General features: G+C 51.4%; 1 protein-coding gene across 1 annotated transcript; it reads left to right on the top strand.

The window, feature by feature from the left end:
- Window positions 1–1,172: 1,172 nt before the first annotated feature.
- Window positions 1,173–22,633, top strand: LOC119507085 (arachidonate 5-lipoxygenase activating protein). The gene is made up of 5 exons (XM_037800172.1): window positions 1,173–1,329; window positions 5,779–5,878; window positions 13,530–13,600; window positions 16,597–16,678; window positions 22,212–22,633. The coding sequence occupies exons 1-5, from the start codon at window positions 1,260–1,262 to the stop codon at window positions 22,372–22,374; spliced, it is 486 nt and encodes a 161-aa protein (XP_037656100.1). The 5' UTR covers window positions 1,173–1,259; the 3' UTR covers window positions 22,375–22,633.
- The last annotated feature ends 501 nt before the right edge of the window (window positions 22,634–23,134 follow it).

The following is a 23,134-nucleotide window of genomic DNA, read 5'->3' as shown; positions in this document are numbered from 1 at the left end:
CTGCTGTAGATTGAGTTATGTACCCCCCAAAAAACATAATCTTAATTTTAACCCATTCCTGAGGGTTTGAACCCATTGTAAATAATGAGGTTATTTTTAGTTAAGGTGTGGCAACTGAATCAAGATTTGTCTGAACATTATTATTAGAGGCCTTATGGAGAAGGCCACAGAGAGAAAGCCATGAGAAGCTAGAAGCTGGAGGCCAACAGAACCCAGAAGAGAAAGGAAAGGACATCACCATGCGACAGAAAAGCCAGTTACCAAGGATCACCGGCAGCCAGCCCCAGGATGCCACAGTCTTTGGGGAGAAAGCATCTCTTTGATGATGCCTCGATTTTGGACTTCTCCTGCCTCAAAACTGTGAGCCAATAAATTCTTGTTTTTAAGCCAACCCATTGAATGCAATTGTTTTGGCAGCCTGGAGAGTCCCCACTTACACCTTCTCAGACAGCTGAACTTCTCTACTCTTACTACTATGTTTAAAAGAATTCCAGAAAAGCCATTTGTAGTGTTAACCATCCTTCCTGTTTGGAAGATTTCCTTAGGGGTAATCTATAGCCCATTTCTGCCCCTTACCTAATGTGTTGGTTTGGTTTTAATTCTTTTGTTGCTTTTTTTTTCTTTTGTTTTTTTCTGTAGAAATGGAGACATTGGCTGTCCCCCTCATCATTTCATTCATCCATTCATCCATTCATTCCCCATCCATCCATTTATCCACCCAAACCTTATTACACAGCTGCTTTTCCGGGCCCTGCCATGTGTTGTATTCCTTTTTCCCTCGGGATTCAAGGAAACTGAGAAAGAATTCAGGACACAGATCTTTTTGAAGCTCTATACATTGAAAGAGGCTTCATTTTTTCTTCCTTCTTTCTCTCTGCTTAAATCAGAGATGAGAGAAGCTTCTGGATGCTCTGGTTTCTGCATGGAGCTCAGGCTGGTCCGGCCTTGGGTCCAGGATTCCTTCTGGAGACTCCTGGGGGAGCCTCCCCTGATGAGGTGGCACAGAGGAGTGGGGTGGCTCGCCTGCCCCTCCCCCCAGCTTGCTCCCTGGCAGGCCACACCGAGCCACACCAAGCCACAGCCACTGGTGGCTGGTTACAAAAAAGGAAGAAGAAGGCGGCACCGTGCAACTGTGCTGGGGACCTTCGGAAATTCTAATGATGAAAGGCAGAGGCTAGATCCTCACTTCCCCTTCCTGTCCAGTGAAGGGTGGGGTACCCAGGAGCCTGGCCACTTCCCTGCGGGAGCCTGGGGCAGACATGGATCAGGAGGCCGTGGGCAACGTCGTCCTCCTGGCCATCGTCACTCTCATCAGCGTGGTCCAGAACGGTAGGGGCGGCCCCTCACGCAGGGGGCATGCAAGGGCAGGTTTTGTTTGATCATTGTTTGAAAGTCAGCCTTAGGCATTTGAGACTTTGACAGCCTGGGTGTGTGTGTGTGCATGTGCATTTTTGCTTTATCATATTTGTGTAGAGCTGTGTGTATTTCTGCTTGGATCTGGCTTTTCCTTCCCTGGGGTTGCGTTTAGTGGTGAGGGCGTTTGCAGACCCAGTGCAGCAGCCCAAAGGCTGGAGCCTCCAGATGGCACCTGCCGCCAGTCTCAGGAAACAGGAGCCAGGGTGCCAGAGAAAGGCAGAGGGCCAGGGGCCCAGAGAGGGGGAAGGAGAGCCCTGGGCACAGCCACTGGCTTTACTGACTTACCCTCAGTGCACCTGAGGTCACCAGTGGGCAAAAGAACATAGAGTAAATTTCTGGGATAGAAGGGGGAGTCACCTTATACATATTTTAATTGGTTATTGCTTTTTATTGCAATAACTTCTTTTTTTCTGTAGCAATGTATAATTTCTGAAGTGTTTTTCAGGTGCATTATATACTCACATGAAGAATGGGAGAAAGAGAGCAGAGAGAAGGGAGGGGAAATTTTCTTATTTGGGGTTTGCATTTCCATTAACCTTTTATCAGTCAAAAACTAAGCAGGACACTCAAACCTGAAAAAGTAGGACTGCTTAGAAACGTTTCCTTAAAGTTCAGAGTCAGCACTGTCTCCAACTGTTTTTTATAAATACCCACTAGTGGTTTTGTGTTCTACAGTTCATTAAAATAGAGAAAAAAGAAGAGTGATTACTGAGGGCACCTGCTGTAACTTAGTGGTAATCAGTGCACACTTCCACCCCATCACTCGTGGGGACTTCGAAGTTTCATCAGTTTGGGGTATTCTGATCTTTTTCTCCTCGTGGAGGGTGGACAGAGGCTGCTAGGTCTCCCTGCTGGGCACGGAGCGGGGCTTCCCCTCGACCGCCCCACTCCAGAGAGGCCCAACTCTGCACCCTTTGTCTGTGTTTCCTACGTAGAATGAGACTTGGCAGCTTTCTGACCCAAACATTTTGGTGCTAATTCACACGACAGTCGCAGCCCAGAGAGGGCCCCAATGGCCGATTTGGGCTGCCACTTCCTCAAGCCATGGTTGTCTCACGCAGGCTCTCTGCCTGGCCCCCCTGGACCCGGTAACTGGGCGAGGGATTCATTTGTTCAACCTGCAAACCCAGATAGGGCCTCCACCTGGGCAGTTGGCTGCCAAGCACCATCCTTTTCTGGTGGGTGTCAGTGCCCAGAGGACCTGGGGGCCTCTGCCTGACTGTGAAAATCCGGATGAGCAGGTCACTCTGAGCTGCTCCCTCAGCTCGGGGCTGAGTGTCCGGGAAGTTACAGGGCTTCCAGGTGTGAGAACCTGGGAGCTGGGCTGTTGAGTGGCTCTTGGGCTATTCTGTAGTAAACCTAAACAGGACTCCAGGTGGATGGTGAATTTCTAATTATTTTTGGCAGGTGGAATTATTTCTTCTTGGGAAGTGCAAGGGGGGAAATTAGAAATGGCCAAATACCTGAGTCTTAGCCCCCCGCCTGCTCACTGGACTTTTCACAGCCCACGCAAGACAGATAAGAGCAGGTCACCGCAGCTGTGGTCACCGCGTTCCGTGCGTGACCAGCATGATGGAGGCTTCCTGACTGGGGAGATTCAAGTGTGGACCGGCAGGTAGTTACTTCTTTGGGCTGGAGATATTTCTGTATTAGACAGATACCGGGGGCACGTCACTACCTGTCCCTACCCGGTCCCCTGGAAGCCAGCGAGGCTGAGGTTGTGGGCACAGAGGTGTCCCCCCTGCACCCCAGGAAGGGGGCTTGGTTTCTGCTGCAGAAGGACCCCTCGCATGCCCCTCTGTGGCTGAGGGGGCGCGCTCCTCCCCTCTTGGGTGGAGAACTGGGGTCCCCCTGTGATGGTGAGCTCACTGTGTGAAGCCCTTTTGTTTGAGACTGTTGAATGTGTTCTTTCAGGGCAACAAGAAAAATTCAAATGAGTCGGGGAGATAACACCTCTACTTGTTTCAGCCATGAGTTTTTAGGAAACACTAAGTTCCCAACACATGTCCAGAGCCTCTCTTTGCAATTCTAATTAACCTCAATGTTGCAATCCTAGACCTACCTTATAGAGTTCAGGAAAATATGCAAAGCTATGCTTCCTCCCCAACCCCCCCAAAAATGCCAGTCCTGATTCTTCCCAATAGTTAAAAAAATATTTACAGGTTGTCAGCAGGCACTACATAATTTGTCTGGGTCCCAAGCCACTGAGTTAAGATCCATATGTGCCCACGATGGTGTTCGGGACTCAGTGCTCCTGGTACACTTTTGGAGACTGGCTTTCCCGAGGAGAGGGCAGTGCCCAGCCTGTGTGGTGTAATTTCCTTCTTTGCCTTCTTAAACATTTTTCAGTCATCAAGAACTTGGACTTGGGGCAATCTCCCAGCTTGACCCAGCAGAATGCAGATTCAGAAAAACAGAGCAAGTTTAAAACACATCATTATAAGAAACCGGGACCAGAACTTCCAAAGTTGGGTTTCCCAGGGAGTGTGGACACATTTCCTATGAATAGCATCCAGAGAGCCTCAAACGTCATCTCCTGCTGAGGTGGCAGCGCCTTGGTGGCCAAGCTGGGAGACACAGTTGGAGAAAGTGATTTCCATAGGAAGCCAACTGAGTAGATTGGGAGGTGGGGGCGACCCAAGGGAGGGGCCTCGAGCTGTGTGTGGGAAAGTGTGGTGGGTGCGGACGGCGGCAGGATGTCCTCTCGCAGGAGAGCTGTTCCTGCAGCCATTGTGGTTGGAGGGGACAGTGTGGGAGTCAGAGTCGTCTCCAAACCTCCAGGAGGGGTGGCTCCCTCCAAGTGTCTCTTACTGAGAGGCCGAGAAGGAAGACACCCTGCAGCCATTAGGGGTTGCGAATTGTGATAAGGAGGGAAATAGAGCTGCTGGTGGTCCTCTGCCTTCACACCTTCTGCGCCACCCCCACCCCAAGGCCTGCACTCACAGTGAGCCTCCGGGTGCCATATGCAAAGGCCCAGCAATCCAATCCGGGGTTTGATGATGGGCTCTGGAAAGAGAATCACAGACTCATGATGTTCCCCCCAGTGCAGAGATCTTCTTTCCACTGCCCCCACCAGCTCCCACCTGAGAACTTCCGTGATGGGGAACCCATAACCCCTTGAGCGTGCCCTTCCGCTTGCCAGATTATCGAGAGTTTGCTATGTGTTAAGCTCAGTGCTTCATTCTTCCATAATATCCTTGAACTGTATGAGATATATACTATTGCTGTTCCTTTTTACAGGTGAGGAAAGGGGGGCATGGAGAGGTTAAACAATGGGTTCAACGACCCAGAGCCAGTAATGGTGAAAGTGGGATTCAAACCCAAGCTTTAGAGTGTGGACTCTTACACCATGAATGTTAAATCAAAATCATTCAAGTGCCCATGGCTGAGGAAGTTCTTTCTTCTGTTGAGTTGAAACTTGCTGCCCAGTAACATCTATCCACTGGTCCTGGTTCTGCTCTGTGGAAAAAAAGCAGAACATGCCAGCTTTGTCTATGTTTATAAAGCCAGCTGTAATATCCCTTCTTCGACATAAACATCCTCGTTTCTCACTTGTTTTCTAAGGTCCTTTGCCACCGAGTCACCTCCCTCCTGCCATGTTCTTCCTAAAGTGCAGATAGGCCTCTTCTGTGTAAGGAAACTGTTCCTGAGACTCAGACACCAATTTTATTAAAATAATCTGTGAGTGAGTTAACCTTTTTAGGACTTGTGTCACATTATGGCTCATAGGCACTTTGGTTGACTAAAATCTTGAGATCGTTTTATGTAATCTTGAGCAAGTTAACTTCTCTGACCTCAGTTTCCTCAAATGACAAATGGAGTTATCAGAGTGCATAGCATGTGGTAGATTCTGAAAACCTCTTTGCAGCCTTGTTCCCCGCCCCCCTCCCTGTTTTTGGCCTGATGTTAGCAGCTAGCCGAGAGAAATTTGTTAATGGTCTTTGCACGCAAATCTTCAGTAGCACAGTGGAGGAATACACGGGTTTCAAGAGTGAGCGGGTGGTGAGGGCTGAATTGTTACCTCCTTTGACCTTCTTACCACCCTATATGGCTCCATCTCATCTAGGCATGAATCACTGTTTCATACAATTTCTGCCTTACTTGTTTGTCTGTTTCCTTAGACTGTAAGATCCTTGAAAATAGGAGCTATGTCTTGTTCGCTCTTGCATCTCCCAGTACCAAGTATGGTGCTTGGCAGAAAGCAGCTGCTGGATACACTTTTGTGGCAGGACATTTGTCGGAGGACATTCAGTGCCCTTCTGAGGACAAGTCAAGGAACTGTTCAACTTCGGTAAACGGTGGGTGACTCAGGCTCCTGAACAGGCCTGTCCTAAGCCACATCCAAATCTTTTCCTCTGACAGGATTCTTTGCCCACAAAGTGGAGCTTGAAAGCAAGATGCAAAATGGGCGGAGCTTCCAGAGGACCGGGACACTCGCCTTTGAGCGGGTCTACACTGCCAAGTGAGTCCAAACCCCAACACTGTGGACTGTCAGAGCTGGGATCCAGTAGGACTGACCCTGGGCCTGGGCACAGAGCCTCCCTCTCCAAGGCCACACGGGTCTGGCTCAGCCTTCTGTGTGCCAGGCTACGGTCAGGGTTCCTAGGGGAGGTTGGCTTTGGTTCACGGGCTTTGAGGCCACCCTGCCTCCTCTTAGTAAGTGCTGGCCCGAAAAGAAAGGAAGCGGGACACTGGGGGTGGTGTGAGCTCCCCAGAAACCCCTTGCTTCAGAAACATCTGAGCGTGTCATTTGGTCAGGGGAGTTGGCCAATTTCCTGTGGAGTAGTCTAGAGCTACCACCATGGAAACCAGCCGTTGCTCACCCTTCGGTTTCGGAAGCAATCCCTCTCCGTCTCTTGGCGGGTGTCTGGAGGTGACGTCGGGGCATTTCGTAAGGCTGGGTCTCCGTGAGCAACCAGAACGAGAATGGGAAGAATGGGGGGGAGGGAGGGGTTGTGCAATTGCTTTCCCCCCTCTCATTCTTTACTTGCACATGGAAAGGCTGTTGGAAAACACCTGGCTGGTTCAGGGAAGGAGATAGGGGCTATTTGGGATGCAAATTCAAATGGAAGTTATTCAAAGCCTCATCTTTCTTTTATGCAGAACATATTTATACAAAGGGTTCAAGCCAGTGGCATGTTTGCCTGCTTCTCTGCGGCGATGACTGGAGGCCTGTTAGAAAGGAAGGTTCTGGACTCTGCACCCGCCCTCCCCCGCAGTCTTCTGCGGTGTGGAGCTAAGGAAGGCACTGGCCTTCACTCCCTGCCCAGAGACGACTGTGATGTCCCCAGAAGTTTTCCCAAAGTGGGAAGTCAAGGCACCCAAGAATTGCAAGAACAATACAAGATATTGCAGGGAGGGGAATTCAGCCTGCAGGGACAGGGAGCCTGAGAGCCCCTTCCGACTCAGTGAGGGCTGCTGGTGGAGAGGGGGGCCCGAATTCAGGGACCGCTGTGGATGTCCCGTGGGTGCAGCTGACCCCAAGGGGTCTAGCTGGGTCCCACCCACCAAGGTGCTTCCCCTTCAGGACTTGACCGCGCTGAGTGTTTTTATTTTTTAAGCGAGGTACAGATGTGGGGAGAAGAAGGAGGCCCCTCTATTGCCATTTTTCTTCTCCAGTTTCTAGACTGCTGTGCCTGCCATCAGAGCCGTTCCTGGGCACACCTGGCACCGGGTCCCCGCGCCTCTCGGCATTCTTTGCCTTTTCAGGTGCAGGCTCCCAGCTGCCCCCGAGCGCCCACCACCCCTGGTCGTGCACCCCCCAAGCACCCACTGCCCCTGGCCGTGTGCCCTCCAGACCACCTGCTCCACCTCCCCTCTCCTCACCCCAGCCCAGCCCATCGGCTCATTCATTGCATTTGATTCTTTTTTTGTTGTTTTTAATACATTTTTTTAATTGTGAAATATGACATATAGAGAGAACAGTGATAACCTTCAGAGCATGGTTTAACAAGTAGTTAGCAAATTTCAAAGAATGTTTTGGGTTACAGTTTCACTGTTTCAGTTATTTCCTTATTGTGAAATATAACATATATACGGAAAGGGGATGACTTTCAAAGTACAATTTAATGAGTAGCTATAGAGCAAATTCCAAAGAATGTTTTGGGTTACAGTTCCATCGTTTCAGTTATTTCCTTCTAGCTATTCTAATATCCTAGCATCTAATATATATATATATATATATTTACATAAAGAGTCAGTATTCCTAATCCTCTGTTAAATCCTATCTTGTCTGTTGCCACCCCTTCCACATTGGATTCTTTAAAAAAAGTTTTTTTTGTGGTGACATATATATAACACAAAATTTCCCATTTTAACCATTTTTAACTGCACAAACCAGAGGCATTAATTAAGTTCACCGTGTGGTGCTGCCCTGACCACCATCCTTCACTAACCTTTTCTATCACCCGAGATGCAAACTCTGAACCTATTAAGTAATAACTCCCCATTGCCCCTCTCCTGGCCCCCGATAACCCCTAGTCTACTTTCTGTCTCTGTGTATTTGCCTATTGTAGATATTTCATTTACATGGAATCATCCAATATTTGTCCTCTTCTTTTTGGCTTATTTCACCCAGCACGTCGTCTTCAAGGTTCGTCTGTGTTGTCGCATGTGTGAGAGCTCCTCTCCTTTCTACAGCTGAGTAATATTCCACCGTGGGGTAGACCACACTTTGTTTATCCATTTGTCTGTGGAAGGACACTTGGGTTGCTCCCACCTCTGGCTATTGTGAAGAATGTCCCTCATTTGATTTCTGGTCAAATTTGTTCAATAGATAAAAGGAACTTTCAGGATAATTCTGGCAGCCTGATCTCAAGGAAATGGCTTGCTGAACTACTCACAGGGATATTTCCATTTTAGCATCTGGGTCTTCAGTAGTTTAGTTCTCAGAATCAATTTAAGAAGTCTAAAGACTTGATTTTTAAAACTTTGGACCCATCTAAAGGCAGGTGGCAAAACACACAGGCTGCCGCCAACCTCGTGGCACCATTTGTGGGGGCAGATGGGAGAGCCGCGTGGGCAAGGGGTGCAGAGGAGGGGTCTCTCATCAGGGGTGAGGGCCCCACCTTTCTGAAAACTGAGTCCAGGGAAAGCACTGCTATGCGTCCCTCACTGGGAAATAGAACTGTGGCCTCAGGAACATCTCCGCTCCCCCGTTTTGGAGAAGATTGGCAAGGGGAACCGACAGTGGGATCCCCCCGAGCCTTGTCAGGAGTTACCTTTCTGTGTTGCCAGTGATTAGGAGCAGGCCAGGCCGTCTGCTTTCAGCTGCTTCCCTCACCCCAGGGCGGGAGCTAGCTGTTTCTAGAAGCTCAGGCTTCCTGCCTTCCAGCCCCCATGCTGCAGAAGTGCCATGGGCGGGGGTGCTGCGCTGTCTGGGGGGCAGCCTGGCAGTTCTGCAATTGCACAGTCTCTGCTGGGTCTGGTCGGGCAATTGTTGCTGCTTTCTGTCTCAGGGCCACAGCTCAGCTTTCAAAATCCACGTGTCTCTGCCACCAAACCTCCAGGAGAGGGGCAAGAAGAGCATGGGGAGGGGGGTAGTCATGGAGACAAGGAATGGAGGAAAAAGGGAGCATGCTCCTTAAGATAAAGGTTGTTCAGAAACTGCTGTGGTTCTCCACGTACAAAGACCACTTCCCCTGGCCTCAGCTGACAACGGTGTATGTCGCAAAAAGTGGCTAAAGAGCAAAGTGTGGGTTGCTGCATGCCGACAAAAGCCAGAGGCTCCCAGCCTTTTGTCTCTCCTGGGAAGGGGGCTCTGTGTGTCTAGGTGAAAGGTGTCCACCGCAGTAGCTTCTCCAGGAGTCTCCAAACTCATCAAAGGAAGGGTGCAAGATGAGCATTGGGGGCGTGGGGAGAAAAGATCAAAGCGTACATTTAATCTTGCTATTTAAAAAATAAGAAATTAAACATTAGTCATTTTCAGTATTCAGATTGATGGTAGTAGTACATGTATATAGTTTATATGTAAATATACCTGTCAGAGGACTGCACGAGCCACAACTTTGGCTGACGGGGTGGGTGATCATGGGTGTGACAATGGCTATCTAGGACAAATAGCATAAAGGATAGATGGTCCTGATGGATGGAAAAGCCTGATGCATATTTTTTCAGCATAAAAGATGACTGTTGACTGATACAGAGATTTCTGGGCAGTTGATTAACAGACTTCCCAGCCAGGTGTGGCCCATCAGCCCAGATGTGGACACCGCCAGCTCACACCTGGGTGGAGCCGGATCCATGCTCGGTAGGTAGCAGGAACCATGGCCTGAACTTCCCAGTTCCTCCCAGTTTCAGTGCATGGACTGCAGTTGAATGCCCTGTTGCCAGCTGACGAGTGTGGCTAGAGTGACCTTGGTCAAATTTTGGTTTTTGGAGGAAAATCCTAGTTAATCAATATAAGATTTCTCTCCACGAGTGCAGGTAAGCACTGGGGGCAGAGAGGAGATGGATCTCTGGAGACGTATAATTTCTCAAATTGTGTTCCCTAGAAAATAAGTTCTACTAACAGGCATTACAGGGGAAAACAAGTTCTTTACAGCAAGACTTCTGAAAACCTTCGATATACTAAGAGGCTTTGTGACACTTGATTCTCCAAGAAGGGAGGTCTCATTTAGCTACAGAACCCTAAACCCCTACCCTGCCCCCTTTGCGGAGCAGAGGAGGGATTCAGTGTTTCCCAAAATGTGTTTCAGGAAATGCCACCCAAATGTGGCTTCTCCCCTGTGCCTCCCAGTGTCCCCTCTAGACTAACTTCCAAGACTGCGGACTTGTGCAATTATTTGAGGGCCATAGAAATACACTGAACCCAAGGCTATTACTGATTGTTACTAATGATATTTACTTATCTTAAATTAATCCAACTAATTAACAAAACATTAATTTTCATGTTTCTATATTTCCTTCCAAGGCATGGAGAAAAATCAGTGGGAAAACAGAAACAAGCTCTTTTCCCTATAAAAACGTTGATTATGTATCATCTCAAATTGAACCCAGCACAGGGATTTTGGCAAGATCTGAGCAGCTCATATTTAGACTTCAAGAAATGAAACTCAAAATGGGTCTGTCAGCTCTGTCTTGGGGGGAAAAATGGCACAAAACATTCCTCTAAAGAAAATATGGCATGGAAGTCATTTGTCAGTGAGAAAGACACCTCTGCTGGGGGTTGTAAGAAGGAAGATGGCACCGTAGTAGCTGCCAGTGGTTGGATGCTATGAGCCAGGCACGGTTCTAACTCAGTTTATTCTCACAACTACCCAGGGAGCTCATTACCAACGCCACACTCAACTCTCAGGGGGAGGCTGGGCGTCTCACCCACACACCTGCAGCCGACGGTGGCAGAGCTGGCCTTGGACCCAGGCCGTGCCGCTTTACAGACAAATGCATCTATGAGTGCCATTGACCGCACAGCCTTGGATGCAGCCAGTGGCGGCCTCTGCCAGGGAGGGGCAGTGTGGATGGAGACTCGGATGGAAGCTGTGTCAGTTTCTGGATGGGGAAGGGGGTTGCCTTCAGCCCGAGAGAGTGATTGGGCTCTGGAGAGTTTTCTGGAAATCCGGAGGAGAAGCCCATGGTCTTAGCATTGGGAGAGTTTTATTCAACTCTTATCAGGGACCCAGGTGCCTCGACACGACAGGCAGCGACTGTTGAGTGACTCTTCTGACGTCGGAGTACCAGGCAGTTCTTTACCGAGCAAAACATTTGGAACATTAAGGATTTTTTTCTTTTGCATTACCCAAATCAAATCACCATCTTAAAAACAAACAAAAACAGAAGCATGAGAATGAGGAGGAAGCAGGGGGCATCTTTGGTACTGATAGATTTTTAAACTGCTGGAGCATCAGCTATTATATCCCATCAGACATAGAATGTTATTCAACTAAATAAAAAGAAATGATCCTCTCTAGTTTTCTGGAACTGGGAAATGAATCCCATTTCCTCAGTCCTGAGGCTGCAGTTTTGGCCTCTAACAATGAATGAGAATGGACATGCTGCTGCACAGTTGCTGCTGCGATTGTAACTTTGGGGGCTGTTTATTTGTTAAGTACTTTGCACCAAAATGAAACATTCTTTGGGGTTCCTGCCCTCTGAAGTTCTATGATCCACAGCCTGGTGAGATCAGTGGTGGTCTGCTCTTTCTGTCCTGTGCCTCCACCCCAGGTTTCTCACCTTTTACCTTCACTGAGTTCCTGGGTAAAGGATCTGCCTCCCAGGGGAGGGCACGAGGGTTCCTGTGGCCAGGCAAAGGGAGCCTGGCTTCCCTGGGGTGTCTGTGGGGTACAGAGCAAGGGCTGGTCATCACAGAGCTCTCAGGGGGACCCCTGAGGTGTGAGACCCTAGCAGTCTGAACAAGGGTACACAGAGGATTTAGGAGGGAAATCATGAAAGCAAGATCAAGAAGTGCCCAGAAGAGGGAATGCAAGGAAGGAACTGGGATGAAGGGCCAACTGTATTCTGAAAATTGCACCTTAGCTTTTACCTGAAGAGTCCGAATTACATTAGATGAATGGTTCTCAAACTTTAGCAAGTTTGAATTGCCCACAGGGCTGGTCAAAACAGATGGCTGGGCCCCCTGCCCAGAGTTTTGGATTCTGTAGGTCTGAGGTGGGAACGGAAACGTGCCTTTCTAACAAATTCTCAGGTGATGTTGATCTGCTGGTCCAGGGAGCACACTTAGAGAACACCACCTCCGCCCACAGACTCGTGGAGCTCAAACGGATTGTGGTGTTAGTGTCAATCTCTTAGTTTTGCAGACAAGGACACTGAGTCTGGAGAGACTGCGGCAGAGCTGGCTGATGCCCGAGGGGCTAAATGCCAGCAGGTGCCCTTCGCACTACAGTACTCTGCCCTCCCCCATCAGCCCCTCGTGTCTCCTTATGTCGCGTCTCCGTTGCTGTGTGTGTTTATTGTCCTGCTCTAGAGGGTCCCTGGACAGGACCCTCACTGTTCGACTGAGCAGACCCGAGGGACTGTGTGGTGTGAACCTGGCTTCACCGCTCCCTCGCTGGGGGACCCGGGGCGAGTTGTCCGGCTTCTCCACGCTTCAGCTCCTCGTCTGAAACACGACAGCAGTTGTGGTCAGCTGAGCAACGGCCCCCAGATCCCCGGGACCCGAGTCTGTGTGGTGCTGCGTGGCAGGGGGGAGTGAGGGGCTCGGGAGAAGGTCATCCCGGTGGGCCGCGGGTGGTCACAGCATCCTCTCCACGTGGACGAGGAAGCAGAGGAGCCCGTTTCGCGGCAGCCGGCGCGAGACCACACAGTGCCGGCTCCGAAGTCGGAAGGGGGCCGGGAGCCAGGGGGTGCGGCCGAATTGGAGAAACTGGACAGGGAACCAGAGCCTCCCCGAGAGCCCCCAGGAGGGCACGCAGCCCCCTCGCACCGAGTTTGGGTTCTCACCTCCAGAACTGTAAGATAATGAATCTGCGTTGCTGGAGAAGTCCCCATGTTGGTGATCATTTGTTACAGCAGTGATGGGAAACTAACAGCAACCGCGCGTCCTCCAGGGATCGCGGTGAGTTCGAAAGGGTTTAACGACGGTGGATGCGCAATGCTGGCCTAGAGTGTGGGGCCTCCAAGAGGGGAGGGCCGCGGGCTGCGATCACCACCCCGGCAAGATAACTTTCCGGGCATCAGGCTCCTTGAATCGACCCCGGTTTCCTTCAAGCTCGCAGATCACCTTTCCTTCCCCAGCCTGGCCTGTTCTGGCCACTGCATGCGTGTGGCGTCGAGGCTTTTCCCTAGGTGGGCTCTTCTGCACAACCCCCGCCCCGGCTGCCCCCCACCTCCCGCCTGCGCCGCTCACCCCTCGGTCCAAGCAGCACGTCGGCGCAGCCGGGAGCGGGATCCCTGCCAACCGAATCCGTCAAGAACCCGAGTCGCTGACGGACTTCACAGTGGGAACCGAGTAATCGGATTCTGAACATGTGTTCGCTTTGCACGACAGCCTGTTCCCGGCGGGGGGCCGCGCGCCGTCCTGCGCGGATGCAAGTGGGGTCAGGAAAGGCCGTCGGGCTGCGTGCGCGCGGCTGGTGGCCTCGGGGATTCAAATCCTTTCCAGACCGCACTGCAGTGATGTGTTTTGTTATTTCTCTCCTTTTTCACTTATTCTACAGCCAAAACTGCGTAGACGCGTACCCCACCTTCCTCGTGGTGCTCTGGAGCGCGGGGCTCCTCTGCAGCCAAGGTAAGGCAGGCGTTGCCCGCGCTCTCCTTCCGCTCTGTGCTTTGCGGGGTTCAGGTGCGGCTTTTCTGCGTAAAGGTTTGCCTGGGGCCCATGCGGGAGCGCGGTGCCCTGCAGAGCGGGCGATAATGCATGGCTGATGCTGCTCCCTGGCGCGGGGCCGTGCCGACAGGGGTGGTTTAAGGCTAAATGCGACTCAGAATCCGTAAGCAAGGTGAGCGCGCTGCAGGGGCATTGCAAATGAGAGCGCCTGGGGATCCTTTCCGGGGCCTGTGTCCGTCCCCTCGGTTCTCCCGCTAATCAGCTCGCAACCTGGCGGTTCTACCCCAGGCGCGTGTCCACAGCGCTGCGGGTGGATTCCAGGACGCCGGCCTCCCTCGGGCTCCCCCAGCTGACAGCCTTGACCTCAGCGAGTTAGAGATGCAGATCCACCCCCAGAGTCAATTTAATATCAAAGCATTGTATAAAATTATTCCTCGATGAATATGCAACACAGCCATGAAAAGAAAATTAAATGGAAACTGGCCACCACTTTTGGGTCCCCTTCCAAGATCTAGTACCTGAAAGGCTCCACCACGACTGTCTGGCTGTGGCCGTCAGGGATGGACTAACCAGCTTCCAGCCACCCTGTGGCTCTCTAACTGCCCATCCGCACTGACTACCCAGGAGAGGGGCCGTGGAAAGCACACAGACCGTCTCGTGACGCTCATGTATGACTTAGCACCTTCTCCCACCCTCCAGAGAAGGCAGGGTGGATACTGTGTCACTACGCCCCCGTTTCCTTGGAGGACACTTTGGTCCCGGGAGATAAGTAACTTGTTCAAGTCCTCTCTGCTGGTGAGTAAGAGAGCCGGGATAACAGCCCAGGGCTTTTGGTTCTGAATCCTGGATTTTTCATAAGTAAACTCTTGCTTAATCCATTTCTGTAATAAATATACACTGAACACCTACCATGTGCCAAGCCCTGTGCCTGGACAGTAAATGATAAATAAACCTGAGACAGCAACAGGAAGCCTGGAAATTATTGCCAATAGAGAGCCATGCCGGGACAGAAGGGGCTGGGGTGCAGTGATGGAGAATTGGTGAGGATGGTGGCAGAAGGTACTTTAGGGACACCAGCTGGCCTCATTTGGTCTATAAGCTGCCAGGAAGCTCACCGTTTGGTTTCCATTTTCCATCCTGAGTTAAATAACAAATGTGCCTGGCATTACTTGAAAAGTCAAACTATGCTCATTCCAGGAGTTATGATTCCTTCTGTTTTTTGGATGATACTTCACGGAGATGAATCTAGAGTTGCTCTAGCTAGACAGATGCAGAGGGAGTTTGAAGATGACTCAGAGCCCCAGAACTGTGTGTTTCCTGCTGACACAAGCTTTGGCATTACATGGGGCTACAGGGCCAGTGGGCCTTGCTCAGTAATTGTCATTTCTTCTGCATACATAGGCTACTGTAGAATTTTCTTTAGCTGAAAGGATCTTTGGAGATCCTTCTGGCCCAAGCCACTCCCTTTACAGAGCAGGAGACCAAATTCCAAAGAGATGAAGACGTTTGCTCAAGTTCCCACAGAGTTCAAGAGCTTGGACTTGAACCCAGAAGGCTGGCTCAGTGTTTATCCCTCTCTGGGGTCGTCCTGCAGCTCATATCCACATGGGAGGTGGTCAGTTCGGGTGCCCACTCTACACCCGATGTGGTAACTTACATTTCCATTGAAAGAGAGCTGGGCAGGAAAGCGCAGAGGAGACCCATCCAGTTGGGCCAACCCGGTAAAGCACGAGCTATTTCAGAGAACAGTGCGGACCTCACCAGCAGTTTCTTCTGTGCATTGATTTTCTTACCTGTGCTGCAACAATGGGTATTTTTGGAGGCAGTGTGGAGTCGTGGAAAGAGCCTGGGTTCAGGAGGCTGACAGGCAAATTTGAGGACATTCCTGGCTGTTGCTGTGACCCCCGGCTGTTACCCAGCCTCTCTCAGCCTCAGTTTCCTCATTTGCACAACAGGACCCCTTTCTGCTAACGGCGTCCCCATGGTGATGAAATGAGGCGAGGCACGTAAAGCCTGTGACACAGCGCTTGGCAAATAGCAGATTGAGCCACATAAAACCCACAGGAAAGACACTTTCGTGCAGCTCCACCTAACAACAGGAGCTCAATCAGTGTTACAATTGAAGAGGGTGGAGATGAAGTTTTGAAGTCGGGCAGCCCTGGTTGGAAATTCTGCCCTTCCTTTGACTGCCTACCTGACTTTCATTCATTCATTTGACAAATAATTTTTTAATGCCAATTATGTGCAGGCCCTCTGCCGGGCTCAGAGGTGGATTGTGGGGCTCTTTTGCACTGGCAGGTGGCCCTGGGCAAGCCAATTTCCTTGAGCCTAGATTCCCTCACCTATTGGAGAGCAACAGTGACTACGAGAATTGGAGACACAAGTACCCAAATTCCCCATGACAGTGCCTGACCTGAAACAGTGCTCTGCCAAAGGCAGTTAACTTGGTATTTGGTATTTGGATAAGGCTCGGGGGTTTCCCAAGTGCTTCTATATCCTTGGCCATAGCTCACCCGCTCGGTAATTCCCAATAGGCAGGCAAGCTGTCGCCAGCCCCTTGTCCAGACGCAGGTCACACCCTTCTCACACCCGGCTCCAAGCCTTCCTGCTCTGTAGGGTGATTTGGGGGGCTGCTTGGAGCTGTTCCCCAAAGAGCTACACAGCTCTCCTGACCAGGAGCATCTCGGCGTGGTTCAGCGAGGCTCTGCTTGGAGGCCCCAGGGTGAGAACCAGCCTCAGACCTGGCCTGGGGGCACAGCTCCCGCGGCCACCACTGCCCAGCCGGGCAGCCCAACACGCGTCCCTTCAGCTGTGCCGGCCCCCATCTCCTCACCGGAAAACGGCAACGATCATATGGGTCACGTGGAGAGATGCAGACTGTATCACTGTGTTAATATTGTGTTACCTTGGGAAGCATTGGCCGCTAAACTTACACACGTTTTCATTTCTCCCCCTAGTCCCAGCCGCCTTTGCTGGACTGATGTACCTGTTTGTGAGGCAGAAGTACTTCGTCGGCTACCTGGGCGAGAGAACGCAGAGGTAGGCCCCGGGGTTAGTAAGAGCCTCGGAGTGATGTATGCTTTCCCAGCGGGAAGAGTGATCGTTTGAAGCATTTAAGGTTCTGCAGGATCGGCCAGGGGAGGGGCTGGCCCTGAATTCTGAATGCTCTGAAAATACAGCTGGAGGACTCAAGGAGCTTTTCTCTTAGAAATATTCTTCCAAATGGAGCTGGAGGCACAAAGGTGTTTTATGGCAGCTGCTGCGCCCCCTGTGCAGCCCCCCAAGCTCTGCTCCCACCCTTTGGTCCGCGGCTCAAATGGCTTTTTATGTCTGGCTTCCCAAGGCCTCCTGCGGGTGGAACACTTCATTGTTTATCTAGAGAAACGAGAACTAAAGTGTGCACCTTGCAATAAGTTCTCTTGAGTAACAGATCTTCCGGAGGCTGGCAGAGAAAAGGCTGAGAAATGAGATGCAATAAGATACAAGGACGGAGGCCCTGGAGAGAATCCCCTGCACCGTTCATCGCTGTTGCCAGACTGGGAGCCCCAAAGTGCTGATTTTGCTCTCACTCCACCTAGACTGGGAAGTTGGGATCGCAGGAACATGGATGACGATGCTGACAGAAGGAACGCGTGAGCTTCCGTGTGCCACCATTCCTTAGGGATCCGAATCCATGCCGGGAGGCTGCAGCCCCCATGCCCACCCCGCTCTCCCCACCATTTTCCTCCCCTGTCTCTTTCTGCAGCCATCTCTTTTACAGTAGCCCCCTTCTGCGGTGGCTAATGGCTTCTCCCTGTAGGTAGGGTCCTCGGGCAGTGACAAAGGCAGTGGCATCCCGGGGAGTTGGCCGGGGACAGCAGGCCACGTGGGAGCCGGGGGCAGGCGAGGCGGAAGGCGGGCAGGGCTGGAGGGTGAGCTGGCTGCAGTCGGATAAGGGATCCCTGTTCCCACCGGCAATTCTTTCCTCCTTCCCATCTTCCTTCACTCCTTTACAGTGGCGTTCTTACTTATCCTCGAAAACCACAATTCCGTTCTCTCTCTTACCCTTCTCAACACTCCCAAATGATATTCTTCATTCTCTTTCCCCCTGGGAAATCTCCGTTACACATATTACCTGTTATTAAGAGGTGAGGGGGGTGGCGTGGCTATCCGTGCACTGAGGGGTCCTCTGACTTGAGTGACCCCGTCACTGTGCTTCTTTTAGTCCGTGGCCACCTGCCCGAGATCCTAAAGCTGCTTTAATTCTAAGACAATCTGTGGAGCATGACGAAAACTTGTCCATTTGTCCGCAGGCCCCTTAAATTTGAAAGGTTTTACTATAATCACTACTAGGAATTGAACAGGGGTGGCAAAAACATACAATAGGATATAGACTTAAAAGAAACCTTGAAAATGTTAGACTTCTCTGGGCCTCATTTCAATGTAAATGGCCTGACCTCTGAACTCCCTCCCGGCCCCTCATTAGATGATACCAAGAAGATCCCACCAGCCAGCAGGCTCCTATTCAGGACTCACATTGCTGGTTAATCGTGGTGCTCCTTCCTACTGAGACCAGACTGGACCTCAGAATCCTTCCTAACACAGGGTTCCAGACAGTCATTATCAGTAGAAACAATATATATAAGATGAAATGTCTTAGCCCCATGTAGACCAAAATATCACCTGAGGTGATGTGAGTGGGCTCTGTGGGGAAGTCCAGGGTGATTTTCAATTCTCCCTTCTAGAACCTACTTCCTAATGTCCTCTTCAGTGGTGGATGCCCCTCCTCCCCAGGTTCCCCTCTGTTCCTGGGCTGTGTCGCTCTTGGGATCTGCAGATGTCCTAACGCCCTAAAGCCCTTGGGACCTCCTTTGTCCTTGGGCTCAAAAGCCGAGGAAGGTACTGCTCTGTGAGCCTGTCCCCAGGAATTTCTCCTTCAGGCTCTAGATCATTCTTCTTCCTTTCCTGGAAGTTGCCTTGGCCGTGTCCACTGCAGAAGTCCCAGCGGTGTTCTTAGCTGGGTAGGTAAGACATTCCTCAGTGTCTCTGTCCCCAAGGGCTCTTTCTTCAGGCTGTTCTGAACAGGTCTTCCCTTCCTCCTCCTGGAAGATCGTAGTTCTGGTCCTCAGCTCTCCATTCTACTCTAGACCCCTTCTCCCGTCCTGCTGAGCTCGTCTGCAGGGCAGTCCCCACACGCAGCTAAGGGTGAATCTTGGCTTCTTCCCCTTTCATTCTGAGCTGGTGTCTGGGCCCAAGCTCAGCGGCAGGTGGCATCATGTCATGAGAGTCTTCTTCACCTTTCATCGGCTGCCTCCTTTGGCTGGCACGGGCGCCTGTCCGCCAAAGCCCAGGCCCCTGTCGGAGTTCTCAGCTCACCTGCGATGGGCAATGACTCTTGAGGCCAATAAGCTTGGATTACCAACTCCCCTTCCTCCTCAGTCGCCCGCTGCTCGCTGACTCCACGTCCATCCGTGAATATCTGTTGACCCCCTGCTGTGGGCCGTGGGCAGCTCCTGCCCTCAAGGAGACCGGGCAACTCCGGGAAGATTAAACTTCCAGAAATAATAGTGGGCATGATTTTCCCAAGGGCAGGAGGCCTGAGCCCTCACCATCATTTTCATTCCTCAGCTTGAATCTTTTAGTCTCTGGGCCTCTCTACATTTGGTCTGTGGTGTTATTTCACGACTTAGAGGATAAATCTGCTTCTTTTGGAACCTCTGGCTGCGAATATGGGTATCAAGGCCAGTGCTTCTCAAAGAAGAACCTGCCCCCCACTGCCTCAGAACTGCTTGGGGGTGCTTGTTAAAAATGCAGATTCCTGGGCTCCATCCCAGACAAGGGTGTGGGTGGGGCTGTAGAAATCTGCATTTTAGCACGTTCTTCAGGAGATTCTTATACGCACTGGCTTTTGGGGGTCACTAGAGGCTGCTCGTGCCTCTTTTCTGAAAATGATTCACTGTTTTGGCAAATATTTATTGAAGGTCTGATTTATTTGAGATTTGTGTGTGATTGAAAGAGACAATATCCCGCTTTCCTGGAGTTTAGAATTATTTCTCTTAGAAGTCACCATGTTTCAAGTGACATTTTGCTCACTGAAAAGAACAGAATTTTCAAGCCATAGTGATTCCCAGGTTTTCTGTTCCTGCCCCGTGTTTGCTGTACATGATGCCTGGAGCGGGGGGTGACGGCAGTGGGCTGCCCAAGGTCGCGTGGAGGTCGAGCTGGGTCCAGAGTGCAGGTCTCAGGTGTCTGGCTCACCCCCACCCTGTCCCCATCCCCCACCCCCACCCCCGCCCCAGGACCTCAGCCCAGAAGTTTTAGTGACTCCATTAGTGGGGAGAAACTTCGAGATGGGAATTGTTTGACATAATGTGTCTCTATAGTCTCACATCAGTTTTGTGTCTTGTGTGGAGGACACCTTTGTTTCAAAACTAATAACCAAATCCTAGACTTCAAAGTCTGAAACAGTCACCAGAGATTCAGTGTGGGAGGGGGTGGAAAGAGCTCAGGCCTCGGTCTCACATGAACAGCATTTGAATTCCCACTCTACGCCTTCCTGGCTGTTCGCTCTGAGGCAAATTACTCAACCTCTCTGTGTCTCAGTTCTTGTAGCTGAAAAATCGGTTAATGATGCTGTCCTCAGAGGGTGGTTTTAAGAATTAAATATATTAATATATAGAAAATGCCTGGCCCCTGGCAGAGGCTTGAGAATTTAATTCTGACCCTCCCCATCCCATTTAGAGAGAACTATAGACCAACTCTCGAAAACGTGAAAGAGGGGTTTTGATTCTTCACAGGCTAATTATCCAGCTTGTGCTCTGTCTAGGTCCCCAGCCTCGTTTCAGAGCCAGGGGCCAGCTCTTAGCTCACAAACCCCCAGTGTAGAGCCTGAGCCCCATTTCCAAGCTTGAGAGACCTGAAAGTGGAGCCCCAGGTCCCCGCGGGGCCTGGCAGGTGGTGGCACGTGCAGCTGAGTCCTTGCCCCACGGCTTTGCACAGTCCGTGGGCCCGTCTCCCTCTTGAGCGCTCGGCCCCGGGACCTCGGGGAGCTCCTGCCCAAACTCAAGAATGCTAGCATTTCATCAGGAGGCGCTGACGGGCATCCACTTCCCTTCTCACTCCAGTTTTATCCTCAGCACATTCTGAAACAGCTTCGTGAATCACTTTTTCCTGTTTCCGTAACGAGCATATGGTGGCCTCATTCATGTGATAAATCTGAGCCTCGACGACATATGACTTTCAACAATTTAATTTACCCGAACCCTTTATTCTTTGGCTAAAAGGAAAAAACAGTCCCTTACTTGGACTTTCCAACTTTCTCTGCACTCCTTTACCAGCACTAGCAGGTGACTCTTTGGGGACCTTATCCCCCCCCACCCCCCACTGTGAACACGAAGTGAAGGAGTGGGGGGAGCTCAACTGAGGACTGGGTGTGCGTCCCCCCACAGGGGCTGTCAGAGGGCAGGTGCCGGCTCAGCCCGGCCAGTCCCTGGCCTGAGACCCTGCATTTCTCACTGATTCCTGGGGAGGGGGTGGGGCTGCTGCTGGTCAGGGGACCCCCTCCCCCACTTTAAGACACAAGGAGGTTCCCACTCAACTGCAGAGTGACTTAAACTCTTGCCTTTGTAAAATTCTGAGTTATATTATGATCCTCTGGGGTCCCTCAAATAGATGAAATTCCTCAACGTGAAACCTGCCAATGCCAAGTTCCACTCTCCCTGGTGGACGCGAGAAGCCAGACTCTGGGGCCCAGAATCTCTGTTCCCTCCGAGCCGGACGTTCTCATGGAGGAGTCCTGGCCCCAGAGGACTCCTCAACCAGGGTCTCTGCTGGCAACCTCGAAGCATCTTTGCGTCTGCACTTTCCAAACGTGTTGGCGCTGCACAGGGGCCCCCCATGGCCATGAGAGGGTTCTGCAGAGAGGGAGGTGGCAGGGTGACAGAAGGTGGCGCGTGTTGCCCGGGAAAGGCCTCCTGACCCCAGCCGCTGATCCGCCCAAGCAGCTTAGGATTTAGGGCCATTGCGAGAGGGCTCTGGAGGCACCACCACGTCCCTCTCTCTGCTCACGTACAAATGCCAGGGTGCCCAGGCCCCGTGAGTGCTGACCTCATCGCTCCCAGGCAGCCTCAAGGGGGACGACTGAACCCCTCGGTGATGGCAGCTTTATGGGCTCAACTGAACGGCCGTGGATGACACCAAGGTCCTTAGAGCCCCGTGTGACACGTAGAGGCAGCACTGGCCTCCAGGATCTCCATGACCGGGGCAGACCTGAAGGAGACCCTGAATTCTGGACATCCCCTCAGAATGCGGGGTGACCAGCAGCCCTGCACCCCAAAGGCTGTGGAGGAAAGCGGGGGAGCTCGGGGAGCCTGGCTGGTAGAGTGGGCACTATCGGGGGTTTGAGGGCTGGGGTTTGAAGTACGTTCAGTGACTAGTAACAGCTAAGACCCCCCATCCGTCGTAGGGAGTGAGCGGAGCATTTCTGAGTAAACGGAGCTGTAGTTTATGCCCCGTGCGTCTAGGGGTCATAACGTGTTCTGTGAAACTGGCGTCACAGGCACTGCCTCTCCACCTTCCCTCTCCTTTCTTCCAGCACTCCTGGCTACATATTTGGTAAGCGCATCATCCTCTTCCTGTTCCTCATGTCCCTGGCTGGAATCCTCAACCATTACCTCATCCTCCTTTTCGGAAGCGACTTTGAAAACTACATCAAAACCGTCACCACCACCATGTCCCCTCTCCTTCTCATCCCCTGACTCTCTGGGATCGACACTGAGACGTCTCATCACTCAGCCCCTCTGGAGGAAGCTACAAATCCACCCACCAGCCGCACAGCCAGATCGACCCTTGCTTTTCTTGGAAGGAAACCATTTCGCGTCAGCTCCACCCCTCGAAGGTGGCAGGGGCCCTGAGTGTTCATTCACATCCGTTCTGTAGGCTTCTCGACTTCTTCTGCTCACTGAAGATGATTTGTGGCCAGATTTACGTTTCCTAAAATAAAAATACGAAGATGTGTTCCAGGCTGGTGGTGGATTGTGTGAGTGGCGGGGAGTGTCTTTACAGCTGAGCAACCGGTTTGTTTTCCTTAACCTAAGTGGGGATAATAAAAAGTACATTATCCTTCGATAGAAAACAGACTTCCTTAAAGAAGCCCCTGTAGCCCATGCACCCCACCCCGCCCCATCTCAGATTAGGTGATGTCTTCATGCATGAGCTTCGAGCCTGCCCCTTGCTGCATAAAAGGTGCTACAATGACTGTCAGAGCCTGGGTGCCCCCAAATACTGGCTGAACAAGTAAATAAGTGAATGAGTGAGTTAATGAATCCCTGGCCAGCATTACTTAATAAAATATGTGTAGGCAAATTGGACATGACCCGCCCAGTGGCACGCCTGGGTCCTCTTGGCACTGAAACACCGTCAGGGAGACGGCTGGGCATCGCTGGGGGCCCAGGGCATCCAGCGGAGAACAGCCAGCCCTCACAGAGGGAGTGGAACCTCCCCAGGGCTGTGCTCCAT

Source organism: Choloepus didactylus, chromosome 12 (genome assembly GCF_015220235.1).
Source record: "Choloepus didactylus isolate mChoDid1 chromosome 12, mChoDid1.pri, whole genome shotgun sequence".
In the NCBI taxonomy this organism is placed as follows: domain Eukaryota; kingdom Metazoa; phylum Chordata; class Mammalia; order Pilosa; family Megalonychidae; genus Choloepus; species Choloepus didactylus.
Note: the sequence above shows the minus strand (reverse complement) of the source record. Positions and strands in the feature narration are given on the sequence as shown.

What these genes read in the sequence shown, in the direction of transcription:
- LOC119507085 (XM_037800172.1), top strand. Translation starts at nt 1,260, where the DNA reads ATGGATCAGGAGGCCGTGGGCAACGTCGTCCTCCTGGCCATCGTCACT. An exon ending in GGGGCTCCTCTGCAGCCAAG is followed by an intron (nt 13,601 to 16,596) that starts GTAAGGCAGGCG and finishes TTCTCCCCCTAG; the next exon opens with TCCCAGCCGCCTTTGCTGGA. An exon ending in CTGGGCGAGAGAACGCAGAG is followed by an intron (nt 16,679 to 22,211) that starts GTAGGCCCCGGG and finishes CCTTTCTTCCAG; the next exon opens with CACTCCTGGCTACATATTTG.